General features: G+C 33.7%; 1 protein-coding gene across 1 annotated transcript in view; it reads right to left on the reverse strand.

Annotated features, from left to right (window-relative positions):
- Positions 1 to 14,819: 14,819 nt before the first annotated feature.
- The window catches only part of LOC127854663 (circumsporozoite protein-like), an 87,950-nt gene continuing 77,184 nt past the window's right edge, over positions 14,820 to 25,585 (reverse strand). The window contains exon 2 of the mRNA XM_052389724.1: positions 14,820 to 14,971. Within this exon, the coding sequence (XP_052245684.1) occupies positions 14,820 to 14,971 (152 nt within the window). The remainder of the gene's footprint in view (positions 14,972 to 25,585) is intronic.

Raw genomic sequence — 25,585 nt, forward strand, 5'->3', positions numbered from 1 at the left:
GCATAGCTCTACCAAATGCACACACAGAAAGGCAAACACGACTAGGGCCACCTTGAGGTAGGCAAGCTCTATCAGATCGTTGACAAGGTAGTCCAGTCGAGTGTTAATGTGTGGGCTCTACATCAGGACCTCTGATTAATGGCCAAAATGGTATATTATGACTTCTGCTGCCTTAAAGACACACCAAAACCTACTTTCTTGCAGGAAAACAGCACACTTTATACATCCTCTTCTCAATAAGGAGGTATATGTCCATGTAAGCGGTTCCAGGGTATGTGGCTGTACGCGATACACATGTCCAATGCCTACCAAGACACACTGGCATTCTTGATGAATGCATTCAGATCCACCATGAGCCTCTGTATTACTTCTTCCACCTGCATTTCGGCCTCCATCAACTGCATCACTTTATTAACATTATGATAAAGGCCAGTGTAACGTGAGTGCCGCCAAAGATCTGCAATGCTGTTGTACATGTCCGAAAACAGCTTTAAAGACCTGAAGTGTTAGGTGATGTCGGTCATATGTTCATCTGCAAGTTTATACAAATCCTTCACTCTTTCTGCTCTGACTAATGCCAGTATTTGAAACCCCATATCCACTTGCATTTCTATGTAGTCGTTTGTCTCTTGATGGACTGGTAAGATGGGAAGAGGAAATATGCAGTCTTGAACCCACATGTAACCCTTGAACTTGCCTACCCCTTTATATGGGAGTTCTCTTTATGTATGAATAATCATTGTCACCTTCTCCTTCTCCTCCTGCTCCAGATCCTGCAACAACTCGACACATTCTTTGAGCCTCAATTTGTTGTTAAGCTGATCTTATGCTTTAAGGACTTTGAACTGTATCTATCATGTGTTCCAGCTAACATTTGCTTATACACAATTCTTTCTTCAGTGAATTCCGGCGTATTAGTTTAAGGACTAATGCATAAAAGAGCTCAGACTTTGCGTGATATAACTCTCTGTATTGTTGATTATCAACTGACTTTTTTAACATTTCGCCCCATACCTGTTATGCCTTAACTGAATTGTCAGATATTTTCTAACTTTCTCTTGATATTACTCAAAGGTTCACATAATTCAGTGTAGTGGTAGTACCTGGCGTAGACCTGTTATGCCACTTCCCATGCTGCTTCACACTCTCCCATTTTCCCATGTCAATATGGTACCTTATCATTCCTGTGACACTTTGGAGTGTAGAGATTTTTGTGCGCGATCGGAGGTTATTGCAGGGGGAAAGTCAATATCTGATTTAAAATAGTTCCAATAGATCTGTTTTTAGACATGCTTATTTGCTCCGTAATGCTTGATGATGTAAGTCGTCAAACTAGTGTGACTTCGCTGAAAAAGATTTATAATCTTAATTTTCACACCTTAAAGATAAAAGTATAACTAATTTGGATGAATTGTTTCACAAACCAAGCTACAATGAAGTATAATAGTATTACTATGAATTAATGTAAGTCTTATTTAAAAGGAAATACCTGCAAGAACGGTGTAACTGCTTGTCTTTAAGTGTGTTGAATATAGTCATCTTTTTAGAGATGTGCACGATGTGCTTGCGGTCAACTAACTTTTTAAATGTAAATGTTTGTACAAACAAAACGTCTTTAGAACTTTTAAACACCTGAAAAGTTTACATAAAATGTTCTTTCAAAATGTAATCTTATGTTTCATGATGAAGAGGGTCAAAGGAAACAACAAAATCATGTTGATCCAGTTTTGTGCTTGGGTAGGGGTATTCATATACAAAAATATGTCCCAAATGACCCAAAGAATCATCCCTCAAATTGGGGTACTCAATTTCTTATTTTTGAATGTTTATGTCATTTATTCTACTTCCTTTTTATTTGTGATAACGTAGGCAAACACTAATAATTTTCATTAGCATATCGGTTAACGGCAATATTATTTAAAACACACTTCAATGTGTATAGTTGATATCATAGCGTGTGTGTGTAGTAAGATCATTGCAGTTTGCTCGAGCCTTCAAAACAACAGCAATATAGCTTAGCGAAATCTCGTACCGTACATGTAGAACAAGCGTTATAGAAATTTCATATCAGAAATTACGATCAAAATAACTTGCACCAAAGATCAACAAAACGGATTTGCTTCGGATTGATAATGGGGTTTAAGACACGATCATTGATCACATGTAGCCTACGAGAATTTGAATGGACGCTTATTGATGTATGAATTAGAATTTATCTGTTTTAAGCTGATATTGCTGCGTGTTTTAAGGATAATAATGTTACAATCTATCATAAGAATAATACGTATTTAGTATACGTCCGATTTAAATTGACTGTTTAATTATTTAGTGTGTCAATTTGTGATGTGTCATTTTAAAGAGATATGTCTCGTAGTAATGGTAATTCAATATTTCAATAAACATTTGTTTTGTTTAAATGTAATGTTTTGACATCATTTTGTATAAATAATTGTACAATTATATAAAATGTACGTGGTGCGTTCGATGCGCTTTCCGATGTGTATAATGTTATACCGAACAACGAATATGATCCAAGCGAGGAACATGCTGAATAGCGTACTATGTACACAGCTAGTGAAGTGCCACTGATGTTAATATAGCAATTATATCAAAGAATGTGTTATGAATGTGTTATGAATATGAATATAAGAGTATTTGAATTAGTAATATCTAACTTGAAAGGCTCAAGTAATGATTTCAAATGTGTTAAATGCCATCGATGAATTGAAAAAGTACTGTGTTCATATAGTAAAGGTGAAATTATTTAAATGGATAACTAAAATATGTCCTCGTTACTTCAGTTTGACCACACGCAATTCAAATTCAGAAAACTCATCAGAAGATATTTGCCTGTTTTAAGCTTACAAAACAGACAACGCATACAAATAAAACTGAATAATTATTCGAAACCATTATTCTCCTTTTTTTACGATATATTCTTTTTTACGAATATACGAATATTATTTGTCGAAATGGTACAAAAACAATAAAATAATTCTTTCTAAAAAAACCAACATGAATGTCTTATTTAATGCGAGTGTGCTGGTCACATTTAAACGCAGCAATATTTTAAAAGAAGTATAAGTGTGCTTAATCATTTTATCCCATCATCAGACGTGCATTGTCGAAATAAACCACTGTGGAATAAATTTTCCTCTATTTGAGCAGTGGTGAAATATAGCTGTCACACGCGGCGGAGAATAGTCATATTACTCGGAATCAACTATAAAGTAATCATTTTTAGTAAATCGAATCAGATTCAACAAAACAAACAATTTGATACCAAGATGTAATATATTTTTACCACATTATGCAACTCAAAGAGCAAAAAAACATTATTTACACATATTACGTGCGCGTACTCGTAACGTCATTATTAACACGTCATACGACACAATGCATGTTCTTTCACGCTAAAGCTGCAGTTGTTTAGTGTGTTTTTTCGTTATTTCTTAAAAATCGGGGACATAGAGGTATGATAAACAGAAAAACAGGTTAGTTACTGATCTTTGTGTAATGTATTAGGCTCGGCACGATTAAAATAATGAAACAATGTTTGCTTAAAATAACTTTGGGATTTTCCGTGTTGTTCGATTTTCCTATTCTATATTTAAAAAAATAATTTACGACAAAGAAAATTGATGGGATAAATCGAATACTAAGTCGGTGCCGAATAAAGCAAAGTTTATATTGCTCGGCACGAAAATCTGAACCACTCGCCAAGGCTCGTGGTTCAGATTTCCTAAGCCTCGCAAAATAAACTTTGCTTTATTCGGCACCGACCTGGTATTCTCTATATACTTAATGAGTGACTTAATGGCTTAATGAGTTACGTTTAAAGTATACTTTATGGTTCAACATTTCTTATAATGAGAAATATTTATCATTTCATGGCTATGTATCTTATGTCAAGCTGGCCTGGTGTTCATGACAATGTCGGTAAGTTTTAAATAGACGTGAGTCAAAAGCTGTAGTGCATTGTTTTAAAAACTGTGTAAGTAACATTTAAAATTATTGATAATGTTCACTCTTTTCACAATGAATTGGAATCATTATGTTCGAAGTTTGATGATATTATTTCCATGCAATGTTCACATGTAACTTTGCAAATAAACATTTGAAAATAAAGCATACACTACAAGAAAAACTGTGTTTATTGTTCACGATTATCGATGTTCTTATATACTTTTACTCGAACCTGTGTTACACAAGAGGTTTGTTTTTGCCTTCTCCTGAGCACCCAATTTATAAACGGATCATCTACCCAAACCAACAAAAACCCTGCATATCCTCTTGCAGAAAAATACATAGACAATTATTCTATGTGGTAATATCATCTAATATAATTGTACATATGGTTTAAATATTAAATGATGAGTCATTATTTTGAAAGTGCTGCTGATACCGTCATGTTTGTCAGATGATTGAGTAGTGATATATAGTAAAACGTTCCTATATAAGAAAATAATTTAAGGTTCCTACACTTAATTTCACTTTCGACGGTTTGATGGGAATATATTGCCTTAACTTATAGATTATAACAGCCTATTTCGCAAAAGTAAGATACCTATGGTCGGATATAGACTTAAGTCAGAAATAATTATTGGTATAATTACAGAGTATTGGCTGCATAATTAAACGCAATAAAACGACGAAAGCCAATTCAGCATTCTTAGGAAGCTTAGGTTAATAACCTTAGGAATCGGGAAACGTCTGCACTTGATTCCAAATAGGCTTTCTATCACGTATACTATTGCTAATCAAAGGTCATATTGCAGGTCGATGACAATCTACTTACACTCGGACGTGATTATTGGAATAATTACAGAGTATTTACTGCGTCAATAAACGCTTTAAAAACGTCGAAAGCCAATGAAGCATTATTTAATAGCTTTAGTTAACGACCAATGAAATTACCTTTGCATAAGAAAACAAGAACTTCAAAGACAGCTCTTTCATTGCAAAATATGGTGCCGATAATGTAAATCATTGCCAACTATAAACGAAGTTAATATTGCAGGTCGCGGTACTAAGATCAAACTTGTTTATAAAGGATTACATGCAATGCGCAGGGCAACATTTTTTTGTGGAATAAATGAATAATCGTGTTACTATAAACATAATGCACAATTCTGAAGTGTAACAGTATGTAAGACTCTCAAAGTGGGCGTTGTCAGAAATTGAACACACTTTTGCAAATGTATTGTTTAATATTAATAAGGTGAACATCCAGTTGAAGGTATCCTCCTCTATACTTACTTGTTTGTTTAGTTGTGCATGCATTGGCTATAGTTTACCTGCCTTTCATAAATTACCAAACTTGTATGTAAGAAATTGTGTTGGTACTTAAATGATAAACGGAAGAACACTTTATTTGCTTAATATAACAAACACTTTGCTAAATGTTGGATTCACAACAGTATTGTTTAAGTAATACATGATGACGATAATCAATCGTTAATTACAAACATATAATTTCAAGTTTCGGTCAGGTTAATTGGTTGGGTAACAGAGAATTCATAACCATCATCCAGAGTAATGAGCGGAAGACAATTCTCAGCGTATGTGACGCCCGTTATTTAAGGCAAGTGATCAGTAGAGGAAAAATAAACACATAATAAACACAATAATATTAACACTTAATACAAATACGGTTACTGCCCTAAAGCGTACACTGCCTACGCACAGAAATTCGGGTTAAATCAGATTTGAGGTTCTCCAACTTTCACACTTGGTCCAAATAGTGTAACACAATACATTTATTAAAACAAACTCGTTTAAATTCTCATATCATCACAATTTAAGTACAATATGCATCAACTATGCTACGTTTCAATTTTATATTTACATATTCAATTCAACGATATGGCGTTTCAGAACAATTGGAAACTATGTTGCTAGATTAACAATAAAATAATCGAGTATGTTTCAATATAACTGAGGCAAAAACAATTCTTGTTAACAGTGTAACATCGGCTATGAATGTTCCTCTGCTGTAATCGTTGCATAATTATATATGTTTATATTTTTTATGCTTTTGCCAATTAATAAATAAAAAATAGCCGAATTCTAGTTTATCCACTTCAAGATTACATTAACGGACACTCTTATATTAACAATTAGACGATTGAAACGGAATAAAATACACGTCTACATTAAGCTTTAAGTCATATTCTAATAGTCATATAATTATTTTAAGCTGAGTGATGTTATAATATGTAGAAAATATATCTCATTGACATGTAAATTACGTAAGCAATTCCTATTTAAGGTGTGTTTCGTTTTTTTAGACGAGCAACATACGCTACTAATGGTAAAACATAAGGTCACGCATGTATTTTATAGTTGTATTGTATTGTTTGTTATTCTCGATAGCATAGTTGTAATTACCATAGTTATAACTATATATCCGGCCTTGCAGTTGTCAATTGATCACCACATTTAACTACGACATTATACCACTAAATTGCTATTTATTACTGACTCTGATATTCGATAACATGTTTCATAATGGATTGTCGTGTGAGTCATGCCTTTAAAATAAGACATGTTTAATAACTATATACCTGACAAATCAAACTATATTAACCGCTTTACTAAAAGCGAATTAATTGGAATTATATGCATCTTTTGACGATTTAAAAACCTGTAAATTATCAAGCGTTGCAACGCGAAACGATTTAGTAATTTAGAGTCTGTTGTTGTCGTTTAATTTTGTGAAACTACGAAGATTGCTTATATAAGGTATAAAATACGTCTCTTGTACATACTTGGCAGGATGGCCGAGCGGTCTAATTGGTTTAGACTCCAGGACTCCGGGGGTCAATGGTAGCCCTGCTGCCGGCTACTTTTTTTTCCTTTTTTTAATATTATTCTTGATTTTTTACTGGAACTTTTAAGATCCAATGTTTACATTTATCAATATAAAGCATTTGATGACAAACTTTAAAAAATGCCAAAAATCTTTGAAAAGGCCCCTTTAATATTGATTTCATCTATTATTGTAAATCCTTTCTTAATATCTGATTCGGCGTCAATATATTTAAATAATCGAAGTATTTCTGGTATATGGATGGTTATTTATATTTTCTTCGTTTTGATTGCCTTGTATGTAAGATAGGTATAATCATTTTAAAGAGTGAGATACATTTCTAGTAAACAACTTTGCATAAAGTAAACATTCCCATTGATTATTTTCATAACATGTTTGGTATCTTCAGACGCAAGATTATTACATCCCGTGTGTCTCGGCTGACTACATGAAACGGCGTCGCATAACTTACTTACATGCACTTATTCGCGGCGAAGTTATAAACACTGTGTCCATAAGCTCCTGTACCTGCATTTAAACTATTATAAACGGAGACATCTCTCGTGACTACTTAACTAAAACTTAAATAAATGATGCAGTTCATACATTTATAATTACAACTATTAATATTGTTTAACGATTTGATTCGTAAATATTCTAGAGAACGACGTTCAAGTTTATTTTCGTTCTTTGAGCCAAACCAGCCTTAAAAAAACTTCTTATATTTTCTTACAAAAAATCCTGCCACTCACTCTCTCATTCCCTTGTCAATTGTAAACTTATTGCTTGTTTTTCACAAATGAAATTATTCTCGTATTTTCTATTTTGTGCCATACTTGTATCATAGTTAATGTCCAAAATATGCCCGTTTAACAATCTGCAACTCTATTTGTGTATGATAAATGTCTATGTAAGACCTTATATATATTTTTTTCAAATCTCAATCGAGCATTTATTATAAACGTTGTATGGTACAATTTGTAAAACAATGTGTATTGTTTGAAATAAATATTGTTTAACACACTCTGTTTAACTCGCGTTGTGTTTGACATTCAGATTGGATATCATGTAGTGAAAACTTTCGTGTTCACTGTTTTAGAACTATTATGTAGTTTGTCAAATACATGCGATTGAAACAGCTACCAATTATAGGGTTTCATTTAAAACAATGTAAACGCCGTTTTCAAATCGAGCGTTTTAAACTCGTCACATGGCTCGAATTATTCTTCTCACGTTGTCTGTGATAAATATTGTTCAATCCGGTAATGACTAAATAATACATGCAACAGTAACATGTCGATCATATATATATATATATATATATATATATATATATATATATATATATATATATATATATATATATATATATATATATATATATATATATATATATAATTGTGGCGTGTTCCGAGACTTTTGGTGCTAATTTGTGAAGTCTCATAATGAGAAAACTCATCCATAATGACGTCGCTTAACGTGCGCTTAATTTTGGTCAAATTGTCTATTTTTTTTACTGCGATTGTACGGTATATTTTTTTAAATTATATACGAATCGGCACAGACTGGTCCTTAATAATAATTCTAACAAACAAATAGTTGTTGTTGAGCTTTTAATTTCAATGAGCTGACTTATAACTCCCCTTTACCAAAGTTCACCATAGCTATTGATAGCCACATAAAAATACCCCAACACATGTTTATGTCGATATTAGATTGATTATGATTATATTGTTTGGATAGAATTTGTCTTTAAACAAGGTTAGTGTTATTATTTTAATCAAGTTTCCTATATTATGGTTAACTATCTATATGAATTTTAAAACCCTACATGTTGTAAACTGAAAACTAACGTAAAAATGGCGACGGTGAATTTTCTCAGTTCCTGTGATATTGTGTTTATATTTTAATTAAATCATTGAAGTTTGCTATGAATCAATAAACAATTATATCTTTTAATTATAAATTATTGTAGCCTAATTATTGTCAAATAAAGTCAGATTTTTAGGGAGAAATTTTTATCTGGAACTCTTATTCAATTATTATTGACTATCACTGTTTTAAATAAAAAGTGAAATGCGAATTTCATGTTACCAATATATCAAGCTAATTTATATTCGAAAGACGGAAAGTACACGATCATTCTTGAAGTCACTATGTTTAAATAGACATAGTTCGTGTGCTGTTAGTGTCACATTAATAAAATAAGATTTCATTGATAGTGAGTATTGATAACATAGGTTATATGGCATAAACAATAACATTTGTCTTCCTTTGTTCTGGTCTAAATCATGTTTCCTGTCACTTTAGTGTAGGTGAATTAAATACACCGTGTATTAACATTGGTTAATTAATCGAATACCATGGCATGAAAGACCTCATAGAATCATGACCTTACCATCCAAAATCGTATTATCTTGCAACAACACGATCTATACTTACTAAGCAGTATAATGACCTCAATGAGCTTAACTTCGTAACTATTGATTACACCTTATTTTTGTTAAAACACAGAATATCATCGGAAAAGCAAAGCCGGAAAATTACAAGCCAAACAGGTTGACTGTGCGGAAGATATAGGGGATATATGACCTTTTTGAGAAGAAGTTTAATAACTCATTGTACATCACAACAACAGCAAATACTTAGACTCTCGATTAACCCATTTATGCCTAGCGACTAGTAAAAGGGACTTTGCAAACAGCGTAGACACAGATGAGACGCCGCATAATTTGAATTATTTATGATGGAACCAATTTTTTAAAATTGATTTCATACCCTTAAGTAGTATTAACTTTATCATATCATAAACACAAATGTTATTGATTTATTCCTGAACTTGTAAATTAAAACAAATAAATTTACTTATTTATTGACATGAAAATTAAAAAAGAAAAGCTCATTTTTTGTATTTCGAAATTTTTAAATCTGTTGTTTTGACTTTAGTTTGAGAGATATTAGAAGCAACTCAATCTCTCCGTGTTCAAAATAAATTGAAGCTTCTGAAAATGGAAATAACGAAATTGTGTCCCTGTACCCCAGGATTAACAAAGTTCTCAGTACAAGCCACATTCACACTGGCTGACTAAAATATATGATATGAAATTATTTGACAAAATCAAACTAAAAAAAGACAACGTATATTCATGTTTAACCCTGTTCTTTGGAACATATTAAACCCCAGGTAAAGATTGATACATGTTTTATATATCAATCATTTTGATGAATAATTATGTAGTTGTTATTTCGGGTATTTCACATATTACACACTTATTACGATATATTCTTTATTTCCTCCGATATCGAAGAATCAAACAACACAGGTATACAATAATCACAAATAATCACATTTACAAAACATGTAATCATGAATAAATATACAGAATAAAAACTTAATGACATCATTTCACCTGCTTTCAATATCACATATTAAAGTCGAAAGCGAAAGTTGGTGTATTATTTGTAAACTTATAAAGCTATTTTCTCATAAGAAGTTATTTATCTAATACCAAATAGTAGGTAAATAAACATCAAGTATTCGATTACCCCACTATTTTACTGTTATTGATAACATAATATACGTTACCTTAAACGAAAACGAAAATTTAAGCTAAAATTAGGTTATCAATAATATATTGACAATTTTATCCTGTCAATTTCATACCATTACAAAAACTTTAAAGTCGATTTCAAGCGAATGTATCATAATCAAGTTAAAACAATTCACATATGAGTTTGAGGAAAACGAAATTTCTAAAGAGGTCATCTTCAGTTACTGTTAATGCAAGACACACTAGAAGTCTACTCATTGCCATTACTGGAAGAATCATAATTTGCATGATTTTGCAGTGTCCAGACACTTTGTACAATTCAACAACAAGATAATTCCTTTTGGATTCCGTTTTTTCACAAAACCAGAGAGTATGGTTCACAATTCTATCGGTGAACCTATAACAAATTGCACATTTACTTGCAAACTGCCTCGACATCGCCATACTTAGAATCTTCGTTGACTTATGGATTATCACAGAGAGTGAAGGTGAAGTCTTAGAAATGACGATGGCTGTAAGCGGTCTATCAGCTTTAAATAGCTTTGAGTCCTCGAGGCATGTAATTTTATTTGCATTTTGTGAGCGTCTTTGTCTGTTTGCCATTCTAACACTGTTTTTGAGTGTCCGTTTCCATGACATCTTTCCGGGAATACACCACTTTCCAGGTACGTTTCTAGGGCAGGCATCAAACTGTACTTTTGTAAAAGTCTGTAGATGTCAGAAATCAGCCCTTGCATATTTACGCATCCTAAGCAATATCGTACTAGTCTATGGATGAACACTTTCTTGGCCAAAAATCTCACTGAAAGCCGGCACAGTTGCCCAAAATACTCAAGTTTCTCAAAGTCTATCAGTTCTTCAACGGAGTCAATGTTTAAGTATGACAATGCAACATCGGTGTTTGTGTTCCTACCGACGTGAAGAAATTGTTTAACACATCGTCTATGGGATACTTCAAGTTGAATTATGTCACTATTAGAATAATTGCACCATAGCGGCGAGCCGTATAAAGCTTTGGGCAAAACCACATTAACATATATTTTTCGAAGTGTTATAGGAGTAAGTTCGACAGGATTGAATCCGCAATGAAGAATAGAATTGAGAGTACCTATCATCTTCGACGACGCTTCACACATCAGTGCACCGCTCGACATGTTACGGTCACATTTCAGTCCAAGATGTGTGTACGATTCTGCTTCCTGTATAGTTTCGCGACTGAGTTTGAATAAATACTCGTTTTGGAGACTTCTTTTGTGTCAAATTTGCATTCAAACGAAGAGCCGTGGCCGAGTAAAGAAAACAAAAAGTAAATGGTCGTATGTTATATCTGCATGTTTATATGTTTTAACATTATATTACAAATGATTACTGACTGGTAACAATAATCTGTCCCTGATATTGTTTCCTAAAAGCCAAAAGTTGATCATTGCGAAAGAAATTATACATTTTAAAAATACTCACAAATGGCTAATTTTCCGAAAGCATTCGAAATCTGCTAATGTCACCATTGAGTCTTTAAACCGCAAATTAATCAAAGCAAATTATCGGGCGCTTAGCATCTCAGACGCAATCTCCTGAGACTAAATGTCTTTTTTAAGTTGCTCTTTCCAAATATCAAGCTTGATCGAATATTAGGCTTATATGGTTCTCAAAGTCAATGAACTCGACTGGCAGTTTTGCAGCAAAATGCAACGACATGTTAACCGACAATCGCGATTAATTCACAAAACGTGCATGCTAATACCATACTATATCAGACACATACATCTAATTGTACAATGATGGATTAAGGTTTGCTTTAAGTTATTTGTAGTTTCATACTGTATAACTGCACTACTTTTTGGTGACGGTATAAAAAACGATGCTGCTTAAATTTCATTACGTGTTTAAATCCAGTATAGTCAATTTTGCACGACAATGAAAACTTTCTGTCAAGCATTTACTAGACCAAGCATATATGCCTATGGTATATGTGGCATTGTGAAGAAAATTCCTAACCAATGTATTTAACGTCGTAAGTAAAGAAATAGTTAAGGCCATCGTGGTGTTGTTCATAAATCCTCTTTTCCTATACATTCGACCACCAAAGGATTGAATCTCGCGCATGCGCGTTGTATTAAAATATGATGAACTTTAACTGTGCTCAATTCATCGCCTGACTGGCGGGGTCTCGACGGGGAAATTAAGTGCGATGAAGAAGATCGGAATGCTATATGATTTTTTTGTAATAAATTGCTGTAATCAATTTTTATAATCTAACAATAATGCGTAATACACATGACCAGCAGTAGCTAGCAGACTTCACACTTTCAGGTTTCAAACAATCTTCCCGAGGATATTAGTCTAACAATAAGAAAAACACAATTCAGGTAGTAGTTTTCACACCAGATACCCTCTAAATTGTTTATTAAACTTGAACAAATACAAAAATGTTGAAGAAAACATTTTTTAACAGTGGGGACAGATGAAAGAGTCATTTTCGTAACACAGCCTTCTCATGACAGAACGAAAGGTGTACCCAGTGGCAGCATTTATCGCACTGTACCCAATTGACAATTTTCAAATGTGCGATCATGTAATCCTTCAGGCGAAAACGTTTCACAGACGCAACAAACTTCTGTGTTTTCCACATCAGACCACTCCTCAGACTCTGACAAGTCCATCCTCTCTTGCTGAAGCCCACTTGTGCTTGGTTTGGGGCTTATATGAGATGCTACGGGTGTCTGCTTTTGCTTTTTCTTGCCTACCGTAGACATGACGGAGCTTGATGGCATGTTTTCACTCTGTTAAGCATAAACTTCTATTTCTTCTAGGAATTAGTCACTGGTGATTTCTTTGTCAGAGGGGTTAGGCTTCTTAATGGAAGGAGGCGACTTTTTCTTCTGGCAGCTGCAGGGGCAGAAACAAGTTGCGTTGGTGGCTAGCTTCCTTTCTAGATATGCATCCACCGCATGTTTTCCGCTCTGGATGGCACTGCACTTCGATACAGGTGTCTCATCTCGAAAGGAGTATCATGGCTTTAACATCGGAGATGACCTTCTTGTTCAACGGAACGCTGCCAGTTTTCTTGAAGGCCGAAACAATGTTCCATGGCCTTGCATGCAATGCGGGCCATGGCATACCTCGTGACAACTTTGCCTATATTTTGTTTCATGAAGCTTGCCCAAACGCTGTTGTTATACTTAAATGGCTCAAAGTCAGCGACATCAAGAGGTTGCAGCAAGTAGGATAATTGCGCGGGTAGGCAAAACAGGTGCAGATTTTTAGACGACCTTGCCCATCTGGTCAGTTCAGGTGTCGTATGGGTAGTGTGGCCGTCTAAAAGAAGTAGGATTGGATGGTTTTAATCGTTTCTAGCTGCGTAATAAGGAAATGGTATTCAAGGTAGTCCTCAAATAAGTATGCCGTTGACCATCCGGAATCCGACATTGTAGCCCGTGTGACCGCTGTCGTGCCTTCCAACAGCTTTTCAATGTATATCTTACCTGCGGATTACAACGCGCCGTATTTTTTCAGTTATCTATTAGCGATGTTAGATGGTGTTATTAAGTTTTATGTTCAATTACTTACCGAGGACCAAAATTATTTATTGTGTATTTTCCTGAAACTGCTTCTTTAATTAACATAATCTTTTAGAATATTAGACTATTGTTTCCAAATGAAACAATTAATACGAACGTTTGTAAATGAATAACTCTTTGTGTTATTTCAATCCCTTAAAGGCTTTTGTATGTTTACTGTGCATTAAAGTGTGCATGCTTTGATCTCAAACATCTGAGGTCGCAGTGGTGTAGTGGATATGGTGTCTGCCTTGCGATCGGGAGTTCGTGGATTCGATCCCTACTCGGGGTGTGTTCTCATTATCTTCTCAATAGACACTGGTTCTTCCCAGGAAACGGACTCGAGAGTTTCTCTATAAGCCGAAGCTTTCGATGCAATCGAGTTTAAATAAATATGTTTAAACTAAACCTTTTAACACGAAATATGGGATGTACCGGCTCCAGCAGCATTAGCAGCAGTAATTACTGTTGTTGAAACGTGGCGAGGTTCCTGCATGGGCCTTTTCATTTGTCGGTGCTATAATATTATGTTGGAGGCGGGCAGTGTTCGGGGCTTATGCCTGTTTCGTCAATGTTGTTCATCGGTTTTGGCCTATATTGGAGCATGTGAAGAGCTACCGCTTTCTCTAAGTGTTTAAAATATGCCCCAATATGTTCGGGAGTGGTGGCTTTTACCCTGGTTGTCTCGAAGGATGAAGGTTAAAGCGAAGACACCCTCTCACCCCATCGCTTCAAGAAGCTGTAGAGCCAGCAGTTTCTGAGCGGCTTATCCGACTGCCGCTTTCCCAACTTGTAGGCAAGTTCGCCGGCTAATCTTTGCATGCTTGTGTTTGAGTAGCCGTAGCCAATTCTAGCAGAATTCTCTGCAAGCTCAACAAACCCCAACTTTTCCTCCGATTAGAACAGCGTCTCCTTTCCAAACTTGTCGCTGTCCTTTCGACCATTCACCATATCTCGCAGGGTGTTGTATGGAATGCCATATTCGTGGGTAGCCCGACGGATCGATCGTTGTTTACTCTTTGCCTCAACCTCTGCTTTAAGTACGTTTTCTGGCAAATAATTCTTGTATTTGGAATGGAATTTCCTTGAAGAATACTATTATTAAATAAAAACAACGGAATTCAAATAAGATTCTAAAATGAAATGAATTGACGCTGCCTTAGCACTTAAGTTGGATTTTAATTAACTGTGTCGATGTTGAAGGCAATGCGCACAATACAAATACGTCATGAGCTTTCGCATCAATTTGATCACGTGACTTACAAAACCAGTGTATGAATTGGGTCAAAACATGTACACATTGAATTTTAAAGCATACTATAGTTTGAATTATTGATTTGAAGGTAAGATTAACGTGTAGGATAGGGTTTAGGTAGCAGTACATACCGTTTTAGTGCGCATTTTTCAGTTTTCACACGAGCAACAAACTGACAGAGAATTCGGTCACGCGCGTTGCACGGATGATAAGCAAATTTACACAAATAACAAAAATAACGAATGTATAGGATTGGTCGAATGTATAGGAAAGAAGGCCTATATGACGTCCGATAGCGACCAGAAGATCACGGGTAACACCCAATTGTGGAATGGATCTTTTAGTCTCCCCAAAAGGGGGACACCGATAACTGGCTCTTATCAGGAAACAAATTCGAGAGCGTTTCAAAAAGAACTAATTGTTTCGATGCAATCCAGCCAAAAACAATGTCATATTTAAATAATAAATAGTTCGAGAATCTAGTCAAACATGTTAGCATTCGTCAAGTACAGCAAAATTAAAAGCCCGATTGGGGTATATTACATTTCAATAGTAAGACATATACAATATTCTGGGATGGGTCGACGTTTAAGTGGTTTTGGTGTTAATTAGTTTCAATAATATTTGCTTTAATGTCAAAATATTTCAACAAGGAAAACAAGTAAGTTTGATTTAAAACTAAGACAAAGCTTTTAAACAAATGGTAAAAACTTGATGTACGTCTTACGGAGACAAAAAGTCATAGACAATCTACAATATACAAACAAACGAAAAGCACACCAATTTACAACAATTAACAATTGTTTTCAAGCTGTGGTTTAAACCGTTGAAGCTTGACATATTTGTATTGTAAGATATACTTTGACTTTTCTCATTGTTACTGTGTTAATGTTTATGGTGTCGATAGCATGAAACCATTTGTGAGGGCATAAGACAACTCAAAGTCATATCAAACAATCAGTGGAATCAGTTTTAAAACTTACATTGAACGTTATGGTCTTTATATGTGTTAATGCTTTCAATGAAACTATTATTTCTTGTAGAAAAGTCTGGATAAGGTGTGGGGAGATCCGGATATCATCTTATGTAGCAAAATGTTGAACAAATCCGTAACGCATCAGTTTAATTTAGCATCCATTACGTGTAATACAATCAAAAGAACTGTACGCGTTCACAATGTGTTTTGAAACAATATGCACGTCGAAAACCCTAATAGTTGTAGTGGACTCCTGATACCTTCCACAACATTACACAAATATTCGATTCACGTGTCATTTTTAGATATGTATGTATTCATTTTCTGCCTACCTAGGTATAAGTGATTTTGACTTATTTTGTGAAATATTCAGGGTTGGTTTGAGGAACCGCTGACCCTTAAACTTGTTTAAACCCGCAATATTTGCATATATTTAATGGCTGTGACCTCTGTTTTGCACAGTGTTTGTTTATAATGTTGTGCATTTACCGATATATTGCTTTGATCTCATTTTGAAAAGTGTGTGTTTATAACAGGTTATTTAAGAGAAGCATAACATCAACACCTCCTTATTCATACAATATCTGGAGTTTAAGTGTTTTCTATATTCACTCATTAATACAATATGTTTAAATAAGTTTAATTATCTACAGAACAAACTCACTTATATCACACTATCGGATTGCTGCTTTAAGTAAAGGGCTATTTTATAACTTCAAATTATCAATTAAGATATGGACGGAAATGGAGAACATTATTTCTTGTAAAAGCGCTCGATGCTAAGACAGTCTTAATCTGTAGCATACAAACCTAAATAGAAACGGTATTCTTCTTATATTCAACGATTTAAAGAGATGGCATTCTATTGCGTATTGCTGTATATGTCTTATTAGCGGATTAGAACGCTTACTAGTACGCACAAACTATATTTCATAACAATCAAAAGCTTGTTATATTATTTATATATTATTTTGCCTTTAATGAAATGTATAGGTTATTATTTTTTTGTTTCCATCGACAACCTCGGTCTACAAAAGTCGTTTGTTTTTTCTAGACAAATAAAGTCCGCGGAAAGTTTCGTACTGTCTTAAATAAATTGAAAGAAAAAGCGTCAAACAAACAATCATTCAACTACACGGATGCACACATAACGATAATTGAATCCACCAAACTTATTAAAATAATGTATCATATATTTTGATGACGCACTCAAACACATACAAAAGGCGTTTGACCTTATACTGCGTATTTTGTTCATTTACTGTACTCCAGCATTCGGTAAAAAAAAACTTGTTTTTCTTTCGATGAGTAACGGAATATTTATTTCACGTGTGTTCTGCGTTTATTGTTACCGAGAGCGGTTGACATTATAACAACCCATTAAGTTAATTCACTATTAATGTGATGTTTGATTGTGATCGCGTTATATGATTTATAAAGAATTCATAATTGAACCTTGACACAATCGTTTTTGGTTGTAATTAAAGTATGGCTAAAGACGTGTTTTTAATAAGTTGTCTTAATATTGTGTTGAGTTTTTTGCAAATATGTTTTTTTTTATTTCTCGTTCTTTGTTTTGGGTCACGTCTTGTTAAAACTTACCATTCGTAAAATTACATTTGATCATACACGGAATCAACGCATATCCTTTCATAATGCTTGTTTATTGCGCTGAGTACGTTTACTTAAATAGAAACGTTTTTATTTAACCCATTTATGCCCAGTGGACTCTCCCATCCTTCTAAATTGGATCAATTTATTTCCAAAATTAGGGGTGTCAAGTATATTTATTTCTATATTTAGAACATTCCATAAAGAAATTCATTTAAGCAAACAGCGCAGACCCAGATGAGACGCCGCATTATGCGGCGTCTCATCTGGGTCTACGTTGTTTGCAATGTCCTTTTTTCAGGACGCTAGGCATAAATGGGTTAATATGCTAATGTAAACACAAATGCATTCCTAAGATTCACCCAAAGGACTATATAATGTAATTCAGTGAAAAGAAAAAAAAACACTACGCTTTTATTTGTATTTAATATGTAGTTAATCAAAGTGGTTGATGTCAAACATCAATATCCAAATATATTGTTTTTGTAATTTCCACACGTATCTTTGTGCACCAAGTTCATTCGAAACAGTTATTTAATGGCGCTAAAGCCTGTGATAATATTGCTGGTTTGGCGTAATAATATAGTTAATTGATAGGCTGCTTATAGAAACTTTACAGCACTTAACATTCATTGGATTGCAATATTGATAAAAAACAAAAAACACATTATTGTTAAAGTGTTGATTACAATAGTTAAATCACTTGTCGTATTTATTGTTTTTTGCATATCACATTGTCACTATTATTCGTAACTGAAACAACGGTTCGCAGTATGTCACATCCGTGATGTTAAGACAAATTATGCACGTTCTAAATCTCAAATGTTTATTTAGTTCTCATATTTTTAATTTTTCAATTTATTTTCATTGTACGATGTAAACAAAGTACACACTGCGTTATGTTCGTTTAATATGGTGTGTTTTTGTCAACATCTATTTGGATTCTCTAGAGTTCATGCAAATGCGTTCTGAATACCAATGGGTCGATTTCAATGACATTTTGATTGCGTTCCAAGCAGTGTAAACATCGCCTAAACGATCCATCAATATAATAAATGCAGTCAGTTAGCATTTAGATAACGTGTAATGAGGGCGATCTTGTACGAAAAACGACATTTCTTTGATAGTATTCCCCAGTTTCCAAAGGTAATATATTCCGTACTTAGTGCTTAAATTGTTCACAATTGATGACCCACGCCTTCGTTTGTGACCGTTTAATGTCACTTTGTATACGATATCATGTCATTTGATAAATTAATTCAGTTTAAAGCTACTTTTTATAATGGTAATAAATCGAAAACTTTTTTCCTATAAAAACCCTGTTGCCTAATGAGACTCGGTATACGGCGTCTTAAAAGAAAATGTTGATAACGCTTCTAGAGGTGTTAACCCATTAATGCCTTGCGTCTAGAAAAAAGGCTTTGGCAAACAGCGTAGACCTAGATGAGACGCCGCATGATGCGGCGTCTCATCAGGGTCTGCGCTGGTTGCTTTAAGGAATTTCTGTAAGAAATATTCTAAATATAGAAGTAACTATAATAGACATCCCTAATTTTGGAAATAAATTGATCCAATATAAAAGAATGGGAGAGTTTACTAGGAATAAATGGGTTAATGCCTGAACGCCTCGCGGACACCATAACCAAAACTCCACCGCGACAAGTTTTTTACGACTATAAATGCATATTTAATAACCGGAGCTCAGATTTATCAACGTATAGTGTTAGCAGTGATAAGCGAGTAAAATACACATGAATGTTGTGTATGTTGTGGGGGTTTACAACGTGTTTGTTATTGTCTTTTTTTCGGAAGTATTATATTAAACCGAGTATGTGCGCATGAACCAGCTTAACTAATACTTGTAATTAAAACATGAATTATGTGCATAATCTGTTTAGAAAACACAGCTTTTTGTATAATTTAACTGATAGAATAAGTATAAATACAAACATACTATAGGAGCGTCGAACAGCAAATCCATTAAATTAGAACCACCTTCATAATTCCAAGTTTTACGGTGAGAATTATAGCTTTTGAGATTTGATCTTGACAACATTTAAATTCATAATTACACATATAGGAGATAAATAGTGATTGCCTTTTTGCAATAAAGACACTCTTAATAAAATGTTAATTCCTATGCATTTGAAAGCTAATTTCTATAATAATTACAAAAAATATCAATGACATAATCGTCGTCAAAAATAAGAAATTGCTAAAACTCGTAACAATATGGGAGAAAGAGTATGGATGCGAAAGATTTCCTCTTTAACATCCAATGCCTGAGTTTTATGTCACGTTTGTACTCAATCGATGTCGCTGCATAAAGTATGTAATGTAAAGAAGTACAATTATCATAACCATACTTTTACGGGTTATGTATCCAATGCACGCGTCATGATAAAATCGATTGTTGGCAACATAATCACATAATAATGTTCACGATATCAATTAAACTATAATACATTGAATTCGTTGTATGTATAAAGACAAACTGGGTGTTATTTTTATCATAACATATGTTTAATTAAAAACATTTCGTTGATCGTGTCGTGTGTTTATGCTAGAAATCAATCTACATATTTAGAACAATGCACGTGCTATAAATGCTTTAAGCTTGAGCTTTAAAGACATTATCTCCATAGGATAGCATAGCGGTCTTTCTTTGTATTGGTAGAAAATGGCCAATTGATAACAAATTGTCTTTGCATCTTTGGAAAACAGAATGTATTCTACTTTGGATCCAAGAGAAAGTTAAGCAAAATCCAAAATTTTACTATTTCATGTAATGGTCAGGAAATCAAGTCTACAAGTTCAGTTAAACATCTCGGTTCAATTCTAGATGCAGATTTGTCACGTACATCTATTGTAGATAGTATTTAAAGTAATATTAATTCAAGAATTAAATTTTATATCGTCAACAAATTTTTTAATAAGTCTCTTAGGAAGACTCTTTGTAATTCCTTAATACAATGTCATCTTGAATACGCATCATCTTCCTGGTTCTGATCTGTGGTCTTAAATGAACTTTGAAAAAGAAACTGCAGGTGGCTCAAAACAAAGTTGTAAGTTTTATTCATAACTACCATTGTAGAACATCACTTCTTGTTACAGATTTTAGGGATTTTAAATTTTTGAATATTAAATTTAGATGAAAACAATAGCGACTTTATCATGTATATAAGATTTTTAACAATATAGCTCCCAGTTATATGCACAACAATTTTGCTAAATGTAGTGACATCCATACGTACGAGACTAGATCTAAAGATAAGGGTGATTATCACGTACATCCAGTTTATACTGTTACTTCCAAATCGTGTTACAAAAATACTGGAATAACTTGCCACAAAATAAAAAATGTACACAGTCTAAAAATACGTTCAACTAAATTTAAAGAAGCATCTATTAGAAAAAATGGAAATAGTTGAGAAACTAGAGTATCAGTATTATTAGCTTTTTATCATTTTTTAGATCTGTAAACCATATTGCAATACATTTTTAAACTGTGTTTGTGCAATCCTGTCAATTTCATCATTATATGATGTGTTCTTATTCAAAAATAATAATTATTTTATTAACACTATATTATGGCATTGTAAGATCGCTGTCACTTTACTCCATCATATATGACGAATTTATGGTATACTTTGCGTCACTTAGATCTACATTTGACGGCTTTGAACCCCGTTGGATTTATCGTCAAAAGTTTACGGGTAATCCAGTGCACTTATATTTCTATAATTAAATATAATGTAAAATTGACTATTAGTATTAGTCTACCCAATGATTATAAAACCATTACCGACTTTATGAAACGCTTTACAAATGCCGAAGCCAATTAAGTCTTCTTGGAAAGCCTGAGGTAACGACTTAATCCAGGTATTTGATTAGTTGCGGTAACAAACGATCAGCTCACGTCTAATTGCAATCGACATATAAAATTAGAACACAAAAGTCAAGGATTGGTTTAGCCAATAAAATGTCTATCGAGTTAACGGTGGTTAATTTTAACCCAGGATAAAGTTTAACGACCATATGTAATGATCGACATTTTACGAATCATCACACACGTATGTAACGTTGCATTACATTATACCATCAATGCGTAGATGACCAATCAAATTCCTTATAAAGCCTATGAAAATACAAACTATGTTGGATGTTCTGGCTGTCATGTCATTAAACTAGAAACTTGAGACTACAGTATTTTCGTAAGGCATTTATCGCCTAAAGACCGACGTCAAATAAATACATGCACTTCGTGCGTATGACGCAATTATCGATACAAGTTGGTTAAATATGGGCTCGTTATGTTACCTTAATACTTGATATGTATTATTAGTATTTATACATTACCAACTGTCTTTAATATAACAATAACAACTGGAATGAACAAAAGCAGTAAGTCAAATAAATTTGGTATTTTAATAACATTAGTTCACCACTGTTTTGTTGTCATACCTGTTTGCGTTCGTTCCTGTTCAAATACGTAATAATAATAGTCATCATCAAATAAAGCAACAGTGGCCTTAATAATAACCGTATTTACAACATAACACATTGAATAACTATGTCTACATATAACCTATCAAGTGTTATAGTTCTGCTATCAACAATTGCGACGTTGAAGATGTAATATTCGTTAAAAAATAGAGTATGCTCCTTAGTAAAATATATTAACTGAATAGTTCCTGGTACAGATAATGCTGACTGTCCCCATTGAACCAATTGCTACTTGCGAATGGTCATGTTGTGTTGATAATGAGTTATATTCGGTAAATCCGATACCAGACCCTAACCCCTGGTCTAATTACCGTAAATAGAAAACTAAAAATAAAGGCACCAAATGCACATGTGAAGCAAATCGTAATCATCACATGCAAAGCTGCCAAATGACAATCAATATTTTATTCTAGGCAAATGTGTATTAATTGCCATGATTGATAATTCGGTTTTCTGTATTATTTCGTTTCATGCTAAACATCAAAGGCGTAATTCTTAAAATAGTTGGCCATGTGTGGCTTTTGATAAATACAATTATAAAGATAAAGCTCAACGCTATACTGTGTTTCGTAACCGGTTTTGATATTAAACATAGTATTAATGTGTTTTTTAATTATTCCAAAAACGTTTAATTAAACTTGCTCCTAGACTCGACTGATTCTCTTCAAGAATTGCCGGAATAAATAAAATAAGAAGATTAAATATGCCCATAACATACTATGCGACGAATGTATTCGTCTTAAATAGAGTTGAACGAACCTGGTGTAGAATGCTAATTCTTTAAAATTAAAGTCTAACTAAATTACCAGAACTCGCGTATATCAGCTGAGCCTTATTGTAATATATTCCATTGAACTAAGCACTGATAATAGTTAGGAAAACAATATGTGATGTGTTTCTTTTTTTATATAATTATCTGGTCCACATTTATGGAATTGTAGGCCCATTCATTAAATTAACGATTATTGAAACAGCAGGTTGAATAAATTAGGGATTAAACACTAGACCACCCAAACATTGAAACGACGTCCTCATTAAAATAGTGTAAATCTTGCTGTCTATATATGCCGCGTGATCAACAGTTTCCGAAAAAATTGCAGTAATAACATAATCGAAACATTCAATTTCTGTATTTATATAAATAATATTATTCATAACAATCTTCGTAATCACCATTGCGAGAAGCTCGCTTCACCTTTTCCACAGCTATGATCATGTTGGATATTGCGTTAGATTCAAGTTAAGCTACGCTTCTAAAACCTTAATATGAAAAACGATCATCGTAATAAATATTTAAGTGCCAAAATTTGAATATAACCAGATATTTACTAGCATTTTTTCCGATATTTTTCTGGTATTAAGATAGTATTAATTATGCAAACAATAATACTGCGAACAGTAACAAATTAGGTTTTGCTTTCTAAAGTGACCGGGTTCGAATAATTGGTGTGTTATATTTTTGTATACCTTCGCCAGTGTATTTATTTGACCTTATTACCATAGTGATGTGCGTATTAACATTTAATGTTTAAACTTACAAGAAATGTTATCCCAGGTCTAAAACACTGTTCAAAGTCCGAACGTTTCCCGAAACCATTACACGTTTGCATAGTGTAACGTCATTTGTCGGTAAACACAACATACCGCATTAACCAACGCTTACACGAAGATTATTTCGATTCTTATACGATTTCATTAATAAGTTATCCGCGATTAACGGTTATAAATGAGAATTTTATTAACCGAATGTCCTCCAATTTTTCGCGAAAACGCGACGTCACCACAACAATCAAAATCAAATGACGTCGTCTTTATTCATAAACAGTGTGCGGACGATCAAAGTTACGTCATACTTATATCCGTTGGTATATCGGGGTAATAATCCACGGTAGTTTTCCTTCTTTGTATATAGAAAACAAGTCACGTGCCGTGGTAGAATTAAGAAATAATCCACCGGTAACCGTTGGTTATTGCGGTAATAACCAACGGTATGGAGTTCCGATGCGTAGGAATTAAACCACGAGGGCGTAGCCCGAGTGGTTTGATAACAAGCATCGGAACGACATACCGTTGGTTATTACCACAATAATCAACGGTTACCCGTGGATTATTTCGATTCTAACACGATTTCATTAATAAGTTATCCGCGATTTGAAGGTTATAAATGAGAATTATATTAACCGAACTTCCTCCACTTTTCCGCGAAGACGTGACGTCACCACAACAATTACAATCAAATGACGTCGTCTTCATTCATAAAATGTGCGCGGACAATCAAAGTGACGTCACTTTAAACAACCGTTGGTATATCGGGGTAATAACCCACGGTAGTTTACCTTCTTTGTATAAAGACCAAAAGTTACGTGCCGTGGTAGAATAGAAAATATCCTACTAGACGCACAGAAATACATATCAAAATCAATTTGCTTGAGGAAAACGAAATCCACCATTTAGGCGTGATAATAATATTACGTTCAATTACTTGAACTATAGATATAAAATGTTAGAAATTTCGTACACATGATCTATATATTTTAACATTAACTTTTTCTACACATTGTGCAGTCTGCGATATACATGTTTTAGTACAAGTTCGCATAAAATACAAAATACAAAAGTATACTCTTTATCATATCAACATGTTCATCCCGACGATAAGAAAACCAACATAGTTGTATGCATCACACCATAGCGAACCAGTTAGTCTAACCAATGCGTAAACAACATCATTAGGTATGTACTAAAATGTGTGTGCGAAGGCAGGAAGCCAAAAAAGAAGTCTCGGAAAGCTTTGACTTAACGACTAAACCCGGGCGTTTTAATTGTTTGTGGTAATTAATATTCACTGGAAGTCTTATAGCCGTATACAAACAGAAAACTAAACGGAATGGCAATACTTTATGCTATAACTGAGAGCGTGTAAGCTTTGTCCTATTAAATTGTATAATCACGGTTATTGTGCCATTTCAAAGTATTTGGAACCATTTGTTCTGGATAAGTATTATTGCGAAGGTTACATATAAAGTTGTTACTCTGAATTGACAAAATTTCGATTGACAGAAGGAATACCATGAAAACAGCTCATTTGCATCAATAACGTATTGTATTTAATATAATAATTCAATGTATTTTTCACAAAAGAAAAGTCATATAACAGCTATGAGTGTTGAATGTCATTTTGGCCACTATGAAAATCAACATTGTTTGATAATCATATTGTATCAATGTAATGGCCTTAGTTTGGAGCGAACCAATACTACAGACAAATATGTTCATAACAAGCCATTTCTGAGGTACAGTCCATTGGCATTTCAG

This window comes from Dreissena polymorpha, chromosome 13 (assembly GCF_020536995.1).
Source record: "Dreissena polymorpha isolate Duluth1 chromosome 13, UMN_Dpol_1.0, whole genome shotgun sequence".
NCBI lineage: Eukaryota > Metazoa > Mollusca > Bivalvia > Myida > Dreissenidae > Dreissena > Dreissena polymorpha.